The sequence below is a fragment of the Anopheles cruzii genome, chromosome 3 (assembly GCF_943734635.1).
Source record: "Anopheles cruzii chromosome 3, idAnoCruzAS_RS32_06, whole genome shotgun sequence".
Lineage (NCBI taxonomy): Eukaryota > Metazoa > Arthropoda > Insecta > Diptera > Culicidae > Anopheles > Anopheles cruzii.
In genome coordinates this window covers 78,305,716-78,322,181 of record NC_069145.1, presented here as the reverse complement: position 1 = coordinate 78,322,181, position 16,466 = coordinate 78,305,716, and the positions used below count along the sequence as shown (strand labels likewise).

At 49.8% G+C, this 16,466-nt stretch overlaps 2 protein-coding genes across 2 annotated transcripts in view; one reads left to right on the top strand and one right to left on the bottom strand.

The window, feature by feature from the left end:
- LOC128271056 (cGMP-dependent 3',5'-cyclic phosphodiesterase-like) overlaps positions 1-6,090 on the top strand; it is a 33,709-nt gene extending 27,619 nt beyond the window's left edge. The window contains exons 9-12 of the mRNA XM_053008489.1: positions 3,836-3,994; positions 4,119-4,453; positions 4,520-4,937; positions 5,008-6,090. Coding sequence (XP_052864449.1) covers positions 3,836-3,994; positions 4,119-4,453; positions 4,520-4,937; positions 5,008-5,391 — 1,296 coding nt within the window. The 3' untranslated portion in view covers positions 5,392-6,090. The remainder of the gene's footprint in view (positions 1-3,835; positions 3,995-4,118; positions 4,454-4,519; positions 4,938-5,007) is intronic.
- Positions 6,091-6,239: 149 nt separating this feature from the next.
- LOC128271055 (phosphopentomutase) lies at positions 6,240-16,091 on the bottom strand. Its single transcript, XM_053008488.1, has 8 exons — positions 15,960-16,091; positions 11,236-11,485; positions 10,893-11,155; positions 10,338-10,583; positions 8,619-9,029; positions 8,329-8,534; positions 7,024-7,567; positions 6,240-6,849 (listed from the first exon to the last, which is right to left on the bottom strand). Exons 2-8 carry the CDS (start codon positions 11,305-11,307, stop codon positions 6,747-6,749), a joined length of 1,845 nt encoding a protein of 614 aa, XP_052864448.1. The 5' UTR covers positions 11,308-11,485; positions 15,960-16,091; the 3' UTR covers positions 6,240-6,746.
- Positions 16,092-16,466: the final 375 nt, after the last annotated feature.

The following is a 16,466-nucleotide window of genomic DNA, read 5'->3' as shown; positions in this document are numbered from 1 at the left end:
ATGACGAAATTGCTGACAAGCTCACTTAAACAGCTGAGAGAGTGCTGAGACGGCCAACAGGAGCTGTCTGCCCAAGGATCTACCGACGATTGGATGATGATTGATTGAATTAATCTCATTCCATCAGCAACCGGTGCCCAGTGCCTTGCTAGGCCACCTTCTCTCTCGGGCCGGCTCTCGGGCGGGATTAAGGGTCGTGTGCTGCGACCTTCGGTTCTGCACTCTTTTCGGAATCCGAATCACTTCGAAAGTGTCATCGAACTCGCGCTAATGTTTTCGGTAGAATCGAACGGTTTGTGTAAAAGGTATGCAACCTCTCCGTTAGAATCTCCGTCAAAAGAAATCAGCATAGAGTATATCAATCGATTAAAACGTAAGACTTGCCTGGTGATGGGCGACCCAAACTAGGGACGACAGGACTGCGCGTATCGGTCATCGCGATAATTGAAACGGTTAGCATTTAGTCAGTCGACCTAATTCAATTTGAGAAGGGTTAGGAGGCTCTGCGGATGGAAATTTGTCAGAGTTCTGCCACGGTCTGCGAATGCGGCGGCTCGCATACGGGGAACCTTCATGTTTGGTCGAAAGGTTTACGATGTTTGCGCTTCTTCTTTTCGCTGACCGTCAATTTCAGTTTGGGGTTTTGTTTGGTCGCGGCACGCACAGCGATGAACGATCCGTGCTGCGGCGTGCCTGCCCTAAAATCAAGTTGGGAAATGAGATTTTTATGGTCGTATGATGTCGCACTGCCAAGCCAACTACCGAAGCGGAATCACTGGCACCGCACGAAAGCTCATAAAGCACTGCCTAAGCCGAAGTTGCGTCCGACAACCATTGGCACGTTCGGTTTGAGTAGCTGCGGAAAGAACATTCACTAAATGGCACACTGGCTGCAAAGGCGCAAATTCTAGTGAACATTTGTGAAGACAAGTCCTAGGTCCTTGTCGCTAGGGGCCCCGATATCCCCCGAAAGCCAACCCATGGGAGCGCAAAAGTTTATCGATAATGTCGCTCTATATTTTTGTGGTGTACTAAGCTTGGTGCGGCCCGATTGGATTGGCCATTTGTTATTATTTTGAAGATGTTCGGCAAAACGACTACCCCCGGTAGTCGGTGAACGTGGAACAGGTTGCTGTCGATATTCGGGAACCGGCAAAGTCTACCGAGGCAAGACGCAAAACTTTGCCAATTTATTCAAATATTACTCGAAGCATGACGAAAAGCCGTCTTTTGGCCAACACAACAGCTACGTGTCTAAAGCTGAATGATTCGCTGAGACACTACTATTCTTAAAATAAATAACTTTCTCCATCCGCTCCTGGTGGCGAGTCCTCCGAGCCGTAAAAGGGACGCCAAACCTTCTTCGGGTGGCCTCCGATGGTGTTGTGTTGAGTGAAAACACAGTACTTTAAAGTTTTCCCTGCCACGAATGAAAGTTTCACCGGTGGTGAGGTTCTTCCTCGAGCTGCGCCGCGCTAGTGGAATGCATCGAGCTCCTTGTGGCCAACACAAAGCTCGGCTCAGTGTCGAATAAGGTGGTTTCTTTGAGAACAAAAAGTGTGTTTTGTTCGACAACTTTCCGTTTACCCGGATGGGTTACCCTTGTGCAGTTGAAGAAACAATTTGTGAAACTCTTAGTGTATTCTTAGTGACACTTGTAAAAAGTCTTTAGCGTCAAGTTTACGAGCCTGCAGCAATTTTCTTGACCGTATTGATCGTGTGCAGCGTAGTTCCCTCATGCAAAAAAACTTTAGAGCTCTTTTAAAATGCAAAAAAAGTCCACAAAGTTGGCCGGGACGCCTCGTCATGGTTTCAGTTCATTGTATGAGAAATTAACATATTATCTAGGCAATAGATGCCTTTAGTTTTGATATCTCTGTCGTAAATATCGTTTTGTTTCGAAAAATCAATAAAATCGGGTTTAAACCTTTTTTAGCATATTTAAAAACGATTAGGAGCAATTGTTCTAAATTTCAAAATATAGCGAATACGAGTTGATTAGTATTTCGGCTGGTTAGCAGTTCGGCATTATCATAGTGAGCGATGACTGCTCGTAACTTCCCCGCTATCGACAGATCGATCAAGTGCTCTTGGCTGTGTCATATGTCAATATGTGCCATGAAAACTGAATTCATCAAGTTAGCATTCGATCCTTTTAATAGTGCAAAATAATTTAAAACTCGAAGCGGACCCAAAACATCAGAAATTTACCGCAGGAAGTTCCACTTTGTTCTTGTGGCATTTATAGATCAATCGCTATCCCATTGCAAGGACATCTAGGACCGAGTGTTCATTAAAATAGGTCAAAACAAATAGAACTCGTCGATATGGAAAGGCGGGGTACATATTGTGGTCCCTGCGTCCTTCAAGTGCACCATCATTACAACCATAATCACTCTCCTCCGGCCACCTCCAGCTGCATCCTACATCGCCCGGATGCCATACATGTGGTGGAATTATTAAACCACAAATGAATGTCCGATGCTCTGCCTCGAGGGCCCGACCCCTGTACTTTGGCACTTTAATTACCTTTCTGTGATGGGTCTACTAAAACTGGAGATCCTATTTATGGTGATAACGACATTATTACCCCTCCCATATGGTAGATAATATATTTCGGTCAATCCTCATCGGGAACCACACCCGGCACCGAGTCCCGTATTTCGAATGCCGATTTGGTTTGAGTCTGCCAATTATTAACTCTCATCCTCGGAGTCGGAGCCCGGAGCCTAGTTCCATTATCTCCATTGTGTTCAGTTCGGTCGATTGTCAAACAGCACTCTCCAGCCCGATTCAGAGATTGGCCCAGATGACACATGTTCCCGTGTTGCGAATGTTCATTGTGCCCTCTAAGAGGATATTGTCGACCCTTTTAAAATGTAAACCCATCGCAAAGAAGGCGCAAACCCCTTCGTCATCCGTCGACCATCATTTCCCGTCCCCCGTCCCGAGTATGGATTTCAATACCGAGTTTTTCGCATTTCCGTGGGGCACACAGCTGCAGCAGCAGGCGGTGCACGATGATGACGAGTTCGACGACGACCGAATCTGTACCGTGTACAGCGGAAGCACCGATAAAAACGCAACAGCGACCAGGAACAAAAACGGAAAGTGCACGAAAGCAATCACAGTTGCAGATTGGTAGAATGTATTCTCTCGGCGTCGTTGTCGTGCAAGCCCGGCATGGCCCGGTCCGGGCAATCCCGAGAGTGCCTGCACTGCGTTACAACAGCGTCCGCCGGGCGCGTGCATTCCACCGCATCTTTCGATCCCTGTCCGGAACCCATCACGTTCGCTGCACCGTGTCCTTGGCTGCGGGCCACTTTCCAAGAATGTTTCGCTTGCCATGCACCACAATGTAGGCACCGCTTTCTATGGAAGTTCCGCTTTTATGTTTACCGACTGATTTTTAGTCCCAGTCCACCCCATCGTTGGCTTTTCCCGGATGACATGAAGCATATCGGGAAGGAACGACCCGGAAGAGCACCCTCTCCGGGCGTAATGGTGCAGGAAAGTGCCTCGTCGCTAATCGAACTGCTTTCCAGCGGTAGACTGCGTGACTGTATGACATCGGTACCTCGGTTGTGCTTCCAATCATACGCCAATCCGTATCCCCACGCGGCATTAAGTGTATCTTATCGAACGGTCGATTATCTACCCGATTAGGGATTAGCCCAAGAGTGGTTGCCTAACCGGTAGCTAATCGCACTGAATTGATGTTCTCGATTGACTTGTTCAGCTTGTTTGGCGGTCAATTTTCTACAACTTTTTTCGCTCACTTCTAAGAGTGCAAACTTACTTCCATTGGTTCTTCTTCTCTCGTTCCCACCCGCAGCTTAATGGGTTCCATTTCGACAAATGCGACGAGGAAGTGGCCACCGCATTCTCCGTCTACTGTGGCATCAGCATTATGCACGCCCTGGTGCATAAGCAGGTCCAGAAGGCGGAAGCACGCTACAAACTTTCCCAGGAACTGTTGCTGTACCATATGAAGGTAAGGAGTTACATTGAAAAGAATTAAAAAGGTGGATCGTCTGGAAGTGCTTCCTAGAAAAAAAAGAAAAATATGGTTTAATCGGTGAGCTGTCACAAGAACTGTAACGGTGCCTCATTCGCAGGTCCCCGATACGGAAGTGAACCACGCGCTGGAAGCGGTGAAGGAACCGACCCGAACGCAGGACGAGCTTTACCAGACGTTCCCGCGTTTTGACTTCTGTCCGCGCGACGTCCGCGATCACTCCCTGTCGGTGCAGCTCTCGATGCGCATGTTTTACGATCTGAACTTTGTCGCCAGCTTCAAGATCCACGAGTACAAGTTGGCCCGCTTCGTGCTGCTGGTGCAGAAGGGCTACCGGGACACGCCGTACCACAACTGGTGGCATGCCTTCTCCGTGGCGCACTTTGCCTACTCGCTGATGAAGAACCTGCGGCTTTTCGAGCGAGGCATCATTACGTAAGTCGAACGGACCGCCGGAAGAGGGCGAAAAAGAGGGTGCTGACGAGTTCCTCTGTGTTGTAGCAAAATGCAAGGCTTCTCCTTTCTGATCGCCGCCTTCTGTCACGATCTGGACCACCGGGGCATCAGCAACTCGTACCAGACGCAAACGAGCAGCCCGCTGGCCCGGCTCTACAGCAGCGAGGGTAGCGTCAACGAGCGTCACCACCTGTCGCAGGCCATCTGCATCCTGAACGACTCGAGCAGCAAGATACTGGACGGCCTGTCGACGGGCGAGTTCAAGGAGTGTATCGATTATGTGCGCGAGCTCATACTGGCCACCGATCTGGCGAACCACTTCCGCATCTTGCCCCGGCTGAAGAAGCTCCGGTCGGAGAACCTGGCCGAGGGCGCCAACCAGCGGTTGCTGCTGTCGCTAATGATCACCTGCTGCGATCTGAACGATCAGGTCAAGTCGTGGAAAACGGTCCAGCACGTAGCGGTAAGGTACCCCGTCGTTATTGGTCGATCCCATAAATCTGTTACTGACGATCGCGGTTTCTCGGTTGCAGCACCTGGTGTACGCGGAGTTCTTCGCCGAAGGTGATCTGGAGAAGCAGATGGGGCTGCGGCCGAACGAGATGATGGACCGCAAGAAGGCGTGCATTCCGATGCTGCAGATCGAATTCCTTACCACCGTCATACGGCCAACGTTCGAGATTCTGGTGCAGATATTCCCCGAAACGGACGCGTTTCTGGCCACGATCGACAGCAACCGGGCGCAGTGGGAGTGCGTCCGGAACAAGGCAGCCCAGCAGGGTAATGGCAGCGAGCATCGGATCGGGCGGAACGGGTCCAGCGAGGAGCCGCAGCAGCCGCCCGGCAATCCTTGTGAGGCGTGTGACCCGTCGGCCGAGTGTTGTGATTTTACCTGTTACAAGAAACTGAACGGCTAAACGCGCTTGGAGAGGATGCCAGTGCGTTGTGGGTGCGGGTCGCGATCGACCCGTACGCGGTCTGGCCACCGGACGGGTGCGTGTCGCGACGGTCCCGCGGCAAAATTGTTATAATTTATTGACACACTACCACGTTAGACTATCGTTATTTGTTTTTGTACTTTCATTTCTTACCGTTTTATGGCGGTCCCTGCCGATCAAGTGTTTCCCGTGTCGGAACGGAGCGTGTCCGTAACGCTCAAATATCAAACTGTCACAAATGGTACTAACTCTAGCCTATGATACTGATAAGTTAATTGTTAAATCAAGCACCACACACAAACACACATCCACACACACAGACACACGTTGTTTATGATTGTTTGCTGGCAAACAGATCGCATTTGTTTTCTACTGTGTATAGAGAGAAGCCATCCGTTGGTGGTTTATTTGACCGGCCGCCCGCAAGGCCAGGAACGTGTCTGTACCTAATACCAAAGGTCTGGTGGTGCATCGCATGGGTGCTCTGATGGTGGGAACGCACACACATCCGTCACAGGCATCAAGGAGCGGCACAAGTGACGTATTCCAATCTGGATCCGAACGCGGAAGAAGAGGCTTATAATGCTTTCGCTCGAAGCCCACACTAATTGTGCTCCGTCGGCTCCCGATTTGTAGTAGTTGTAAGATGGAAGATTTTTAGTTGAAAAAGAACTTAGAATGAGCAAAATAAACGACGAACAAAAATGCTGCGACATCGTGTTCATTGTATTTTGGATCACTCTGTGTGAAGAAAAGTGTTCTGTCCGAAGCGGACGCCGGTGTTTGGGTTGATTGAATCACACGCTCTGTTTAACTCACTCATTAGAACACATTTATTGAAGAGAAATAAATAGACAACAAACAAATTCTAGGTGTCTTCAAGCGAACATATTTGCTGGGATTAAGATATTTCCTTTCAACGTTCGGAACGTTGCCTCCCGTCGGAACGGGAGAGATACATACGTTTAGCTGTTCTCTACGAATTCGTTGAAACGAAATTTCAATTAAACATACGGGAACTGTTACCTAGCTTTGCAATTCTTACAGCAACTTATGGGTCAGTAAATATAGTAAAATAGTAATTGTCAATCGATGCATGCCTCGGAAAGCTTCTGGTTTCATTTGTTCACGTTTCTATCGTTCTCGTTATACGATGATCGCGCACTGCCATGTGCACGGCGGAATGGTTCGACGAGATTTCATTCTCCGTTACGTTTCCGATCGCTTGTGCCAAGAAGTGAAGATGCGCTTATTACTGTGCGAGTGGCGTAAATGTTGTCGGAAGGTTCGGAACCCCGCCGCCCCACTTTCGACGACCACCGCCCCTTGTTGAATTAATCCGACCTTGGGGTAAGATTGTTTACTTCCGGTTGCAGCAGCTCCTCAACGATAGCCTCGACCATCTCGCGCAACGTCGATCTCGATCCGGCCCAATCGCTGCAAGCAGACAGAGACAGAAAATTAGAGACCGTTAGTTAAGCGGTTCTTCGTGGCACCCTGTGCAACTGCTCGACTACTCGAACGTGAACACGAAGTCGAGCAGAACTTTGAACCGCCAGAGCTTTGGCGACAATCGAAAGCTCCCGTCGCGAATCCTGCCCGGAAACTCACCGTTGTCCCGGCTGGGCGCACATTTCGGCGTAATACTTGATTTTCGGCTCGGTGCCACTCGTCCTCAGTGTGATGACGGCACCGTTTTCGAACGAGAACGTTATCATCTGGGAGCTGCTGCTCGTCGGCAGTATGGCCCTTCCGTCCGGCTGCGAGGAGTCGTACCCGGTCGTAAGATCCCGTACGTTCGCTATCTTGAACCGTCCACCGGCGATGGCCCGGGGGTACCGTTGGTCCGCCGGACCGTTGGCCGGGTCCAGGTTGCGGATGCGCTTGAAGACACGCTCAATGACGGGCGGCTCGTAGCAGAAGTGATACGAAGTGCTCGTGCAGTGGAACCCGTAGATATCGTACAGCTCGTTCAGCTTGTCGGCCAGCGACTGGTTGGAGGTGGCGCGCAAGTAGCAGGCCATCGTCGCGAGGTGGCACGCCGCACTGACACCGTCCTTGTCGAGCACAGTTGGCGAGCACATAAAACCGATCGCTTCCTCGAACGCAAACAGCACCGTTTTGCCCTGGGCCAGCAGTTCCACCGATTTATTGCCTAGCGAACGACGACGGAGAGATAGAAAAACAATTACCACGGGGGAAGGTGCTTTCGCTGGGATATGAAAATGTACATTTCGTAATTGTTAATCTCCCTAATGAACATTTTAATGAAATGAAATCGCACGGCGGACGTTTGCGGAGGAGTTTATGAGACTAAAACAAGCATTCGTGTGTAACAACGCCAGCCGGAAATGATTATTCTCAAGTCTCTATAAAAATGTTTTCCTTCAACAAACTCGCTCGCTTCGCTATAGAATTCTCCCCTGTGAACAGAAGGTCAAATTCAGGCAGATGCATGGTAAGGTAAACAAGGTGCCGAGCTCAGTTCTGGCCTGCATTAGCATTCCGTCGTCGTTGCGCATCACATTTCCAGTTCAAGCAGTGCTGGTTAAAGATTGTTTTTCTTATTCTACTTCGCTTTGACGTACCAGAAACCAAGCTTATCATGCTACCAACCTACTTATCATATTAAACTAACGGAACTGGAGAACTTCGTTACACACGAAATTATTTGTTAGAAATATAGAATCGTATTCGATTATTCCGTTCTAACCGTTTCAATAACTACAAACGACTTATCACGTAACGACTTCAAGAAGTCAGGACGCCACAATCAACAAGGACTTGGACACGGGTCTCCAAAGCACCCCGAATTGCCTCAGAAACAAGTGACCATCGCACATTTTGAATCGATATTCTATTGGTCGCTAATGAACCAACGCAACGCACAGAAACCCTAATCCGGAATCTACTTACCCATCCACTTGAACCCGGTCAGTGTTTCGATAAACTGGAGCCCTTCGATGGCGGCGATGGAACGGCACATTTTGCTGCTCACCGTGCTGGCAATCAGATAGCAATCAGACAGACTCTGGTCCGGATACTGTTCCCGGTAGCACCGAATGGACCACCAGCCCAGCAGCGCCCCCAGTTCGTTGCCACTGAAAACTCGCCATTCGCCCCTAGGCCAACAGAAAAGCAACAGCAATCGTGAGTTCGCTCGCTCGGTCACTCTCGCCCCTCCAAAGGACAGCTTTTGATCTTACTTGGCGTCCTTCTCGGCACAGGCCAACCGATCGGCGTCCGGATCGTTGGCCAGTATCACGCCGCATCCGGTTTCGTTCGCCAGTCGCATCGACAGCACCAGGCTCGATTTGCCCTCCTCCGGGTTGGGGAACTTGACCGTGCGAAACTCGGGATCCGGATCGCGCTGCTCGGGCACCGCGACGACCGCGGCAAGGTTGGCACACTCGAACGCGCGCTGCACGAACGGATAGCCGACACCGTGCATGGCGGAGTAGACGAAACGCAGCGCACTGCCCGTGTTGTAGTCGCTGATGAACGCCTTCGGAACGTTCGCTTGCAGCTTGCGGAAGTAAAGCTCCGTCATTTTGTCGTACGGATCGTGCAGTTGGTCCGAAACCAGCAGATCAAGATTCCACGAGGACGCCAGTGGTCTGCGAGAGAAGAGGATGAAAGTAATCAACTGCTTTTCCTTGGCTCATGTAATGTCATTCGCTAACCGAAGAAAATTGTTCTTCCGGTGAGGGCACCCTAGCAACGGATCATAGCAACGGATGCAGACACTGATGTTAGCATAATCTTTTGCAAATCCACATCATCCTTTTTGCCACCGCCGACGGCAATCCATCTACTTACTCTCGGTGTCTGGCGTGACGCGACACTTTTGCGACTTTCCCGTCTTTAACCATCTCACCATCTTGTGAGCTTCCTTGGGTTCAAACTTCTCCGTTTCCGGTGGGGCTGGCATAAATTGTTATTACTGCCGCGACTCTGCTCAACTCTTCCAGGCCACCGACCGCCACCGCTAGTGCACCGACCGTGCGAAACTAATTTCCAAAGTGCCGGAATATCCCGTTTCTTACTATTAATTCCTACAGCTGCGCTGCTCGGTGAGCGTAAAAACCACAACGGAAGAAACCCTAACCTCTGCGGGAGGCTTGCCCTCGCTGGCGCTGCGTCGTTGGTGGGGAAGAAACTGCCATGTTGATTCCGCTTCGCGCGCCACGAGCCAGCTGTTTCACCGGAGGATCAATATAAGGAGCACCGAAGACCGTCGCCAATGGCTTCACCATAAAACCCCCTCTGGGTCGGTTCTACCACCGTTCTTTTTCCGCCTCCAAGTAAGGTCGACTTTCAAGACCGAAGCACAGTCTAGTGATCGTAGAAAACCTTAACCAAAGCGCCTGTCCTGCCCTCTGGCCGCGGCAAGTTAACGGGGTCTCGTGGCGAAATTGCCGCTTTCCCCAGACGGGTAGTAATTTTCGATGGGTTTTTGGTTTCACTTAGGATCGGTTTTGCATTTCACTTAAAGCGTTAATTCAAAACGATGCAGTGATTCGAAATTCTGAACCCTCTTCACCATTATCAACACTTTCAAACATTTCAATTGTTAAAAGTTTGTTGAGTGAATTTACAAAGTTTCTCTGGACAACCGTTTGGTGAATTTGTTCAACGACTTCTTCGATCGTTTCGAAAACATTTGATGTTTGAAGACAGAAGTTTTTAAACACGGCTACCTTGACGGCTCGAGATTGTAAAACGGAAACAGGTAGAGAACGACGCCAACAGGTCGCTTTTAAAAGTTTGATTTGCTGAACTCCGACATTTACTGAAACTATTAAAACTTTTCCGGCTTCTCCGGAAAATTAACAATTCAGTACACCGTTCACCGTTTGCAATATTCACCTTGCTGTATGACCCGTCGTCGGTAACAGCCTTACAGGACTATTTTCGGTACTTACTCCAAGCACTCCAGAATCGACGCTTGGATGTTTCTGTCGTGCGGTGGGATGATCTGGGCACTGTTGGTCCAGTAAACTTTGTAGCCATTGTCCTCCTTCGGGTTGTGGGAAGCCGTCACCATGATGCCGGCCAAACACTTCAGCTCCAGCACGGCAAACGGTACGAACGGTGTGGCGACCGTGCGGCCGTACAGCCAAACGGGAATGTTTTCGTTCAGAAATACGCACGCACTGAGCTCGGCGAACCTGGCGATGAAACGACGAAAGAAAGCAGTCCCGTCCGGCCCGCATTGGGTGCATAATTGGAGGAAACTCGAATTAGTTTTACGTTTATCGTTCCGTTGCCTGCGGTGTTAGTGTAGAGCAGTTTTCATTTGATAATGAGCGCTTCTGTCTACATTAACTCAGAAAAGGCAACAAACAAATGCATGCAAAAGCTACGCTCGCTGTTGAGTCACGACCCACGCTGGTGCACCCGGAGCGTGCCAATGTTCACCGCAGCATAAATCGAGTGAAGAGTTCGAGTTCGAGCTCGGAGACCACCAGTTTGCTCACCGTTTGCTGTTGTACCGCCCGTCGTAACCGAGCACGATGCCCCGGGAGCGGTCTTCGGCCGACGGGTAGCACTGTAGCAGATACTTGGCCAGCCCCTGGGCCGACTGGATGACCACCAGGTCGTTCATGGCGTTGAAGCCACCGTGCATGACACCGCGCAGTCCCGCCGTGCCGAAGGTAAGCCGCTGCAGGAGCCGTCCTCGAAGCGTCTCCCATTCGCCACGCTCCGCCAGGTCACGTATTTCATCGCAGGTTTTTTCGTTCTGCAAGGAAAAAAAGAACAGCCGAGGAACAGTCAGTAGCGAACCGGGCGAAAGCGTGAGTGTTCGTGAGCGGAACCAACCTTATCCCAGCGCAACCACTCGGCTATCCGTTGGTTCAGCTCAGCGGAACCGGAATCGAACTCCATTGCCATTGGTTTCGACTAATGCGACGATCGACGGAGAATTCACTTTCGCCAGCGAGCAGGACTACGACCCCGTTCCGTATGCCGTGCCGTGAAATCCGTGGTTTCACACTGTCGCCCCACCACACGTTTCGACGGTTCGATCCTATCCGAAGTGCTGCCGCCGCCAATCTCTGCTCTGGTGATGCTGGAAGTATACGGGGCAAAATTATGGCAACAGATTAGAGATTACAGACAGTATTACGTGCTCCCTTAGAAAAAGTCGTTCCCCTCCTTCGCGTGCGCAACACACTTCGTGACTAATACAACCTTATTTACGTCTTCACTACGTACTCGGCGCACCCGCCACTCGGGGGGCTTCGAGAGCTCTTATCAATAAAACACGCAAATCGGACCGCACCATATGCCGGCCGGCACCAGTTGGCGAATCGTGGCCACTTTGGCCCAACCTCTATTTATGGTGCCGCCCGCGGACCTTTTCGATTCCGTGCCGACAGCAACGTGGCGCGGGGCCATACGCGGATTATGCCATCGGATCGGTGATAGCCCGGACTCGGCGCGACCATCCACCGCGTACTACTCGCGTTCCGGGTGTGATAATTGGCTTATCAAGCGACGCACTTCAAAAGCATTCCTCATACGAACGGCCAGCTCGAAGGAAGGTTGTTTGGCATACCACGCATCCGTTGATTCGGATTTGATACGCTTCACTTTCCAGCGCCTTTCAGCGGCGGATTCAATCTAATGCGCACCCGGAGGTGATTGAGGGCGCATTAAAATGCTGAAATTTGGCTGAAATGAACCCTAAACTTCTTAAAGGTCGTTTGCGTTTGCATGCTTCGGCAACTGAAACGTCCCATAAAAATGTCGGTCGCTCGGAAGGCATGATAAGGAATTCAATTTCCGGAAATAAGTCAATGTTTTACCCATTCGTTCCACGCTAAGCCTTTTGCATTTTGCAACCGGGGAATGCAACCGAACCAGAACACGATCCGAAAACCGATTGTTTCGTGCAACGGCGGAAAACCGGAAAGCATGAAATGGTGCACAATTTGAAATTTAAATTGCATTTTTCCGCTCACTCCGTGCCGGTGCATCGCAGTTCAAACGTGAGAAAGGGCGCACGCTGCACATTCTTGCACATTTGGCGGGCTTTCGGTAAGAAGCTCAAAAACCCACCTCTCAAACTTTCCACCATCGCACATCAGCGGGAAACATCTTCGTTCGGTGCGATGTTCGGAGTTGCGAACGGTTAACACGGTTCGTGGTGCCACGTTCTCGATCCTGTTCATCCCGTGTCACGGGTGCACCGTGAAACGGAAACGACGTAATGCGGAGCGAACATCTCAACTCACCTCACCACCGTCGTGTCCGTGTTTTCATCGCGAAATTGACCATCTGCGCAAAAGGAAGTTGTTACGGAGTGCTTAAGGTGATGATCAAACGAACGTCGCGAAAACTTTCTTCCAATTTGTCTTCCGAACAAGATTCCCCATCTTAACGGTGCGGGAACTACACCGGAACGGAACAGGAAACAGTAATTAGAAAGAATTTTAAATGACGACGCCCACCAAAGGACGTGTTTTCAGCCACACCACAACCATGAGTGGGGTCGTTCCGAACTTTCGAGCTCGGAGGCACGCCACACCAACGTGGTTTCAAATATCCATTACTTCTCGCGTCGTGCCACGTGGCACGTCCGGCGACCGGACATCAATCAACCGCACCGAAATTCATTAATTTATTTTCAATTACTGCCTTTCCGGTCCCAATTATTGTCCTGCCTGACTGTTTTGCCCGAGGCCAGCCAGTCAGCCAGCCAGCTGGAGGGACGAAAAGGTTCTCAACGCCGCGAACCTTAAAATGCCGACAAGTAACGAGGACAAGGGAGGCCAATTAATCAGCCAGACGAAGCCGAAGACGCTGTGGCTCATTTATCATAACGCCGTCTTCTGTTCGGGCCGCAGGGAGGCCGCCGTTTCAGGATTTAAAGTGAGTGACAAAAGGAAAGATGAGCTTTCGAAGCTGATTAACGTTGGATGGCTTCTTCGTGTTCGTTGAAGTCAAATCGAGAGTTAAGATGTGAAATGTGGCTTTAAGAAAGTGAAAGCGCAAAGTTTAACGGAACACAAAACAGACCCCAAATCCGATCCCATCATAAATGTGGGTTTATGAGAGCGACGCTCGAATCAAGGGTTCGCCGGAGGTCTGCCGCCTGGTGATCCACAGCCATTCTGAAGTTCTTTAATATCCTCTTAAAACCCACGTGATCAAAGGCACCGAAGAACTAGACCAAGGGACGCTACTCGACACCCACCACCGAACGATGAGTCGGAGAGAAGAGCCGTAGTATCGGAGGGGCGTCAAAGGTCCTTTGGATTTTTATAGGGGCGTGATTTAGTGACAATAGGCTCCCGTCGGGGGCGCAGTGTACGCTCGAAAACCCTTGAAAGCTGTTGAAGTCCCGACCTTTCAGAAGTCGATCTAAAAGAGAAAGAAACCAATCCATTTTCGTTGAGCCTATCTCTTACGGCACTATAGAAAAGATTATCTGAATCTTGAGAGTGTTAAGGCAGCTGACACTTAATTGTTGTGAACTTCTTAATTCACATGAAATTTGTCGCTACATGTCGCTGAAACAACTCTATTACTAAAATGTATGTCTTCAATTTCTGTCGGCCAATATTTGCCAAACAAAGAGCCAGTAGCGAGCGGCATTTAAATTTGAGACATCCCTTATCTATTCGATCTCCAAACATGCGCCTAACGCCACCGAACGAAGACATAACGGGAGCGAAACACTTACTGCTGTAACGAGCCTGATCTTTTATTCATGCGACAGCAGGCGTCCTGCCGGCAACGGCCGCGCGCAGGACTACTGTGGGTCGATGTAGCTAGATATACATTTAGCACTTAATACAAAAAATGGGATGCTGGCAGTGCTACGGGGCTGCGGAACCGGACCGACTGACCCACCCTCGGTTGGGAAGGACATCAAAATGAGCGGGAATAAGAAGGATTTCTATGACTGCAAGGTCACCTCCTTTAGATATCCGAATGTTGGACCCCAAAATCGTGCAGTAGGTTGTTATTCGGAAAATAAAATCGGAACCGTTTCGAAAAACTTGGCTTGGTTACAAATTAATTAATGGACCACTCTTCAGCGGACACTCAATCGCACGACCTAAGCTAACAGAAACGATACACCGGCAACGGATGACATACTTTCGATTCGACCCACTCGGTCCCATCTCCGGTGCCTTCGCGGAGCTGGATCCGATATTCTCACTCTGTCCCGAAAGTCAAAAATATAAAATCCAACATTTTGTCGCAGCATCGCCCGCCAGCGGAAGCAAAAAACCGGGTCAGCACCATTTAAGGCCAAAAGGTCAATATTTAGCTGTTCTTCCGTCGTTCCTTTTGAGGCCTGGCAATAGTGGCTTTCGGGGAGGACGCGGGAGGTATTGAACGTAAACGATAGCCAAAATGAAATTGACGTAGCGAGATGGATTAAATGATCGGAATCGATACTTGTTATCGGTCCGCCACCACCACCAGCAGCATCCATGGTTCCGTCTGTGACAAGGCATCCACCAGCGGAAAACGAGATTTTTGTTCATTTCTAAGAACCAACATGGTGGAATGGATCATTGGACCGGAACTGGATTATGTTGCAGAAAGACTAAAGTAAGAAGAAAATAATTATTAATGGACTCCTGTTGATTTTTTTGAAAGGTATATAAAGACAAGGTTTTGTTGCTCTTACGTTTTTTCTAAACAACTACTTCTTGGACGTCTATTTCGATCGCTCGAGCGATTCCTCCAAATTGTGTCAATCAACTACAGTTTCAATAATATCCTAGCGTAAGCCGCTCCCGGAGAAAAGACGGCGATCCAAACGGGAACGAACGGGATATTTATAGAAAAACGAACATTCGTGGGCAGCTTTCTTCCGTGCGAAAGAAAAGCTTCTTACAAAAGCCCTCGTCTCAGTAGGCGACGGGCCTTTTTATAGGTCAAGCAGTTCCGCTAAAATTAATGATTCATTTGCGTGACACTCGCCTCGTCTTCCTGCGTTTTTTATCCTCCGTTTATTTGCGTACACTTTTCGGTTGTAATTTCGACAAACAGCGCTCGACCGCCCGAGTCAAATTTACCATAAATCAAACGAATTACTCGCCTCGGCTACGGTTGCCGGCAACGTTCGACTTTAATCCGTACGACGTGACGTGGAATTATTTTGGCACCAGCCGCACCATGGGTCGGCCAAAGAATTCCTGTGGCGCGTAACTCTTGCCTCTTGGGCTTGGACAAATAAGGCAGGCAAATTGCTTCCACTAGCAGGACAGTCCAACTTGCGCACTATCATTCGAGGAGCGAGTTTTGTTTACACAACACAGTTCACATTGAAAACGCAACCAACGAACAGCACTTTGGCCACCGGAACCACCGGGAGCAGGACTCTCACACCGGCGTTGGCATCCTCGATGCCCATTTTTGTGTGGTAGTGGTGCAGCCGAGCGTCAGCTGGTGACCAAACGACACCAGCAACGCGTTTGACAGCTGGCAAACAACGTCGAGTGTCGTCGGCGTGCTCTCTGCCAAGTCGAGGGCAAATTGGCTGCCAATTTCGCGTGAAATCCTTTCCGATGGATCCTTACCCTTTCCGGCTATGCTCGGCACAGTGGGCTCGATTGTCGTTGGTTCGAAACAATAAGCACCGGGTGGTGATGGAGAACACGGTGTCCACTAAACATACCACCGCGAAACTGATGGACTGGTCACGCGGTACCGAAAACGGGTCGCTTGCAACAACGACGACAACAGTGCGCCGACAACATCTGCTCGACTGAAGGTTATTGATTTTCATGGCCGTGCTCTCACGGCTCACGGCGCTTCTCACGCGTGTTTCCCCCCCGGGGGAAAAGTATTACAATCGCCGGCCGCTGATCCATCGGTGATTATTGAAATTGACTAACGGATGACTAAAATGAGCATCAAACGACGTCAATTGGGATGTCAGGCATTGGCAGCACTTGCTTTTTCTCTTCAAATATCAAAGATTGTTCAATTTGCGTCCTGTAAAATAAAATAATAGAACAAAAGTGATCCCTATTTGCTTGATTCTGCGATAGAAATAAAACAAACCTCATTTTATCAGTTTATTT

Excerpts from the sequence above, each read along its gene's own strand:
- LOC128271055 (XM_053008488.1), bottom strand. The coding sequence starts at position 11,307 with ATGGCAATGGAGTTCGATTCCGGTTCCGCTGAGCTGAACCAACGGATA. Across the intron at positions 11,156-11,235 it reads AGTGGTTGCGCTGGGATAAG|AACGAAAAAACCTGCGATGA; the intron begins GTTGGTTCCGCT and ends TTTTCCTTGCAG. Across the intron at positions 6,850-7,023 it reads TGCGCCCAGCCGGGACAACG|CGATTGGGCCGGATCGAGAT; the intron begins GTGAGTTTCCGG and ends GTCTGCTTGCAG.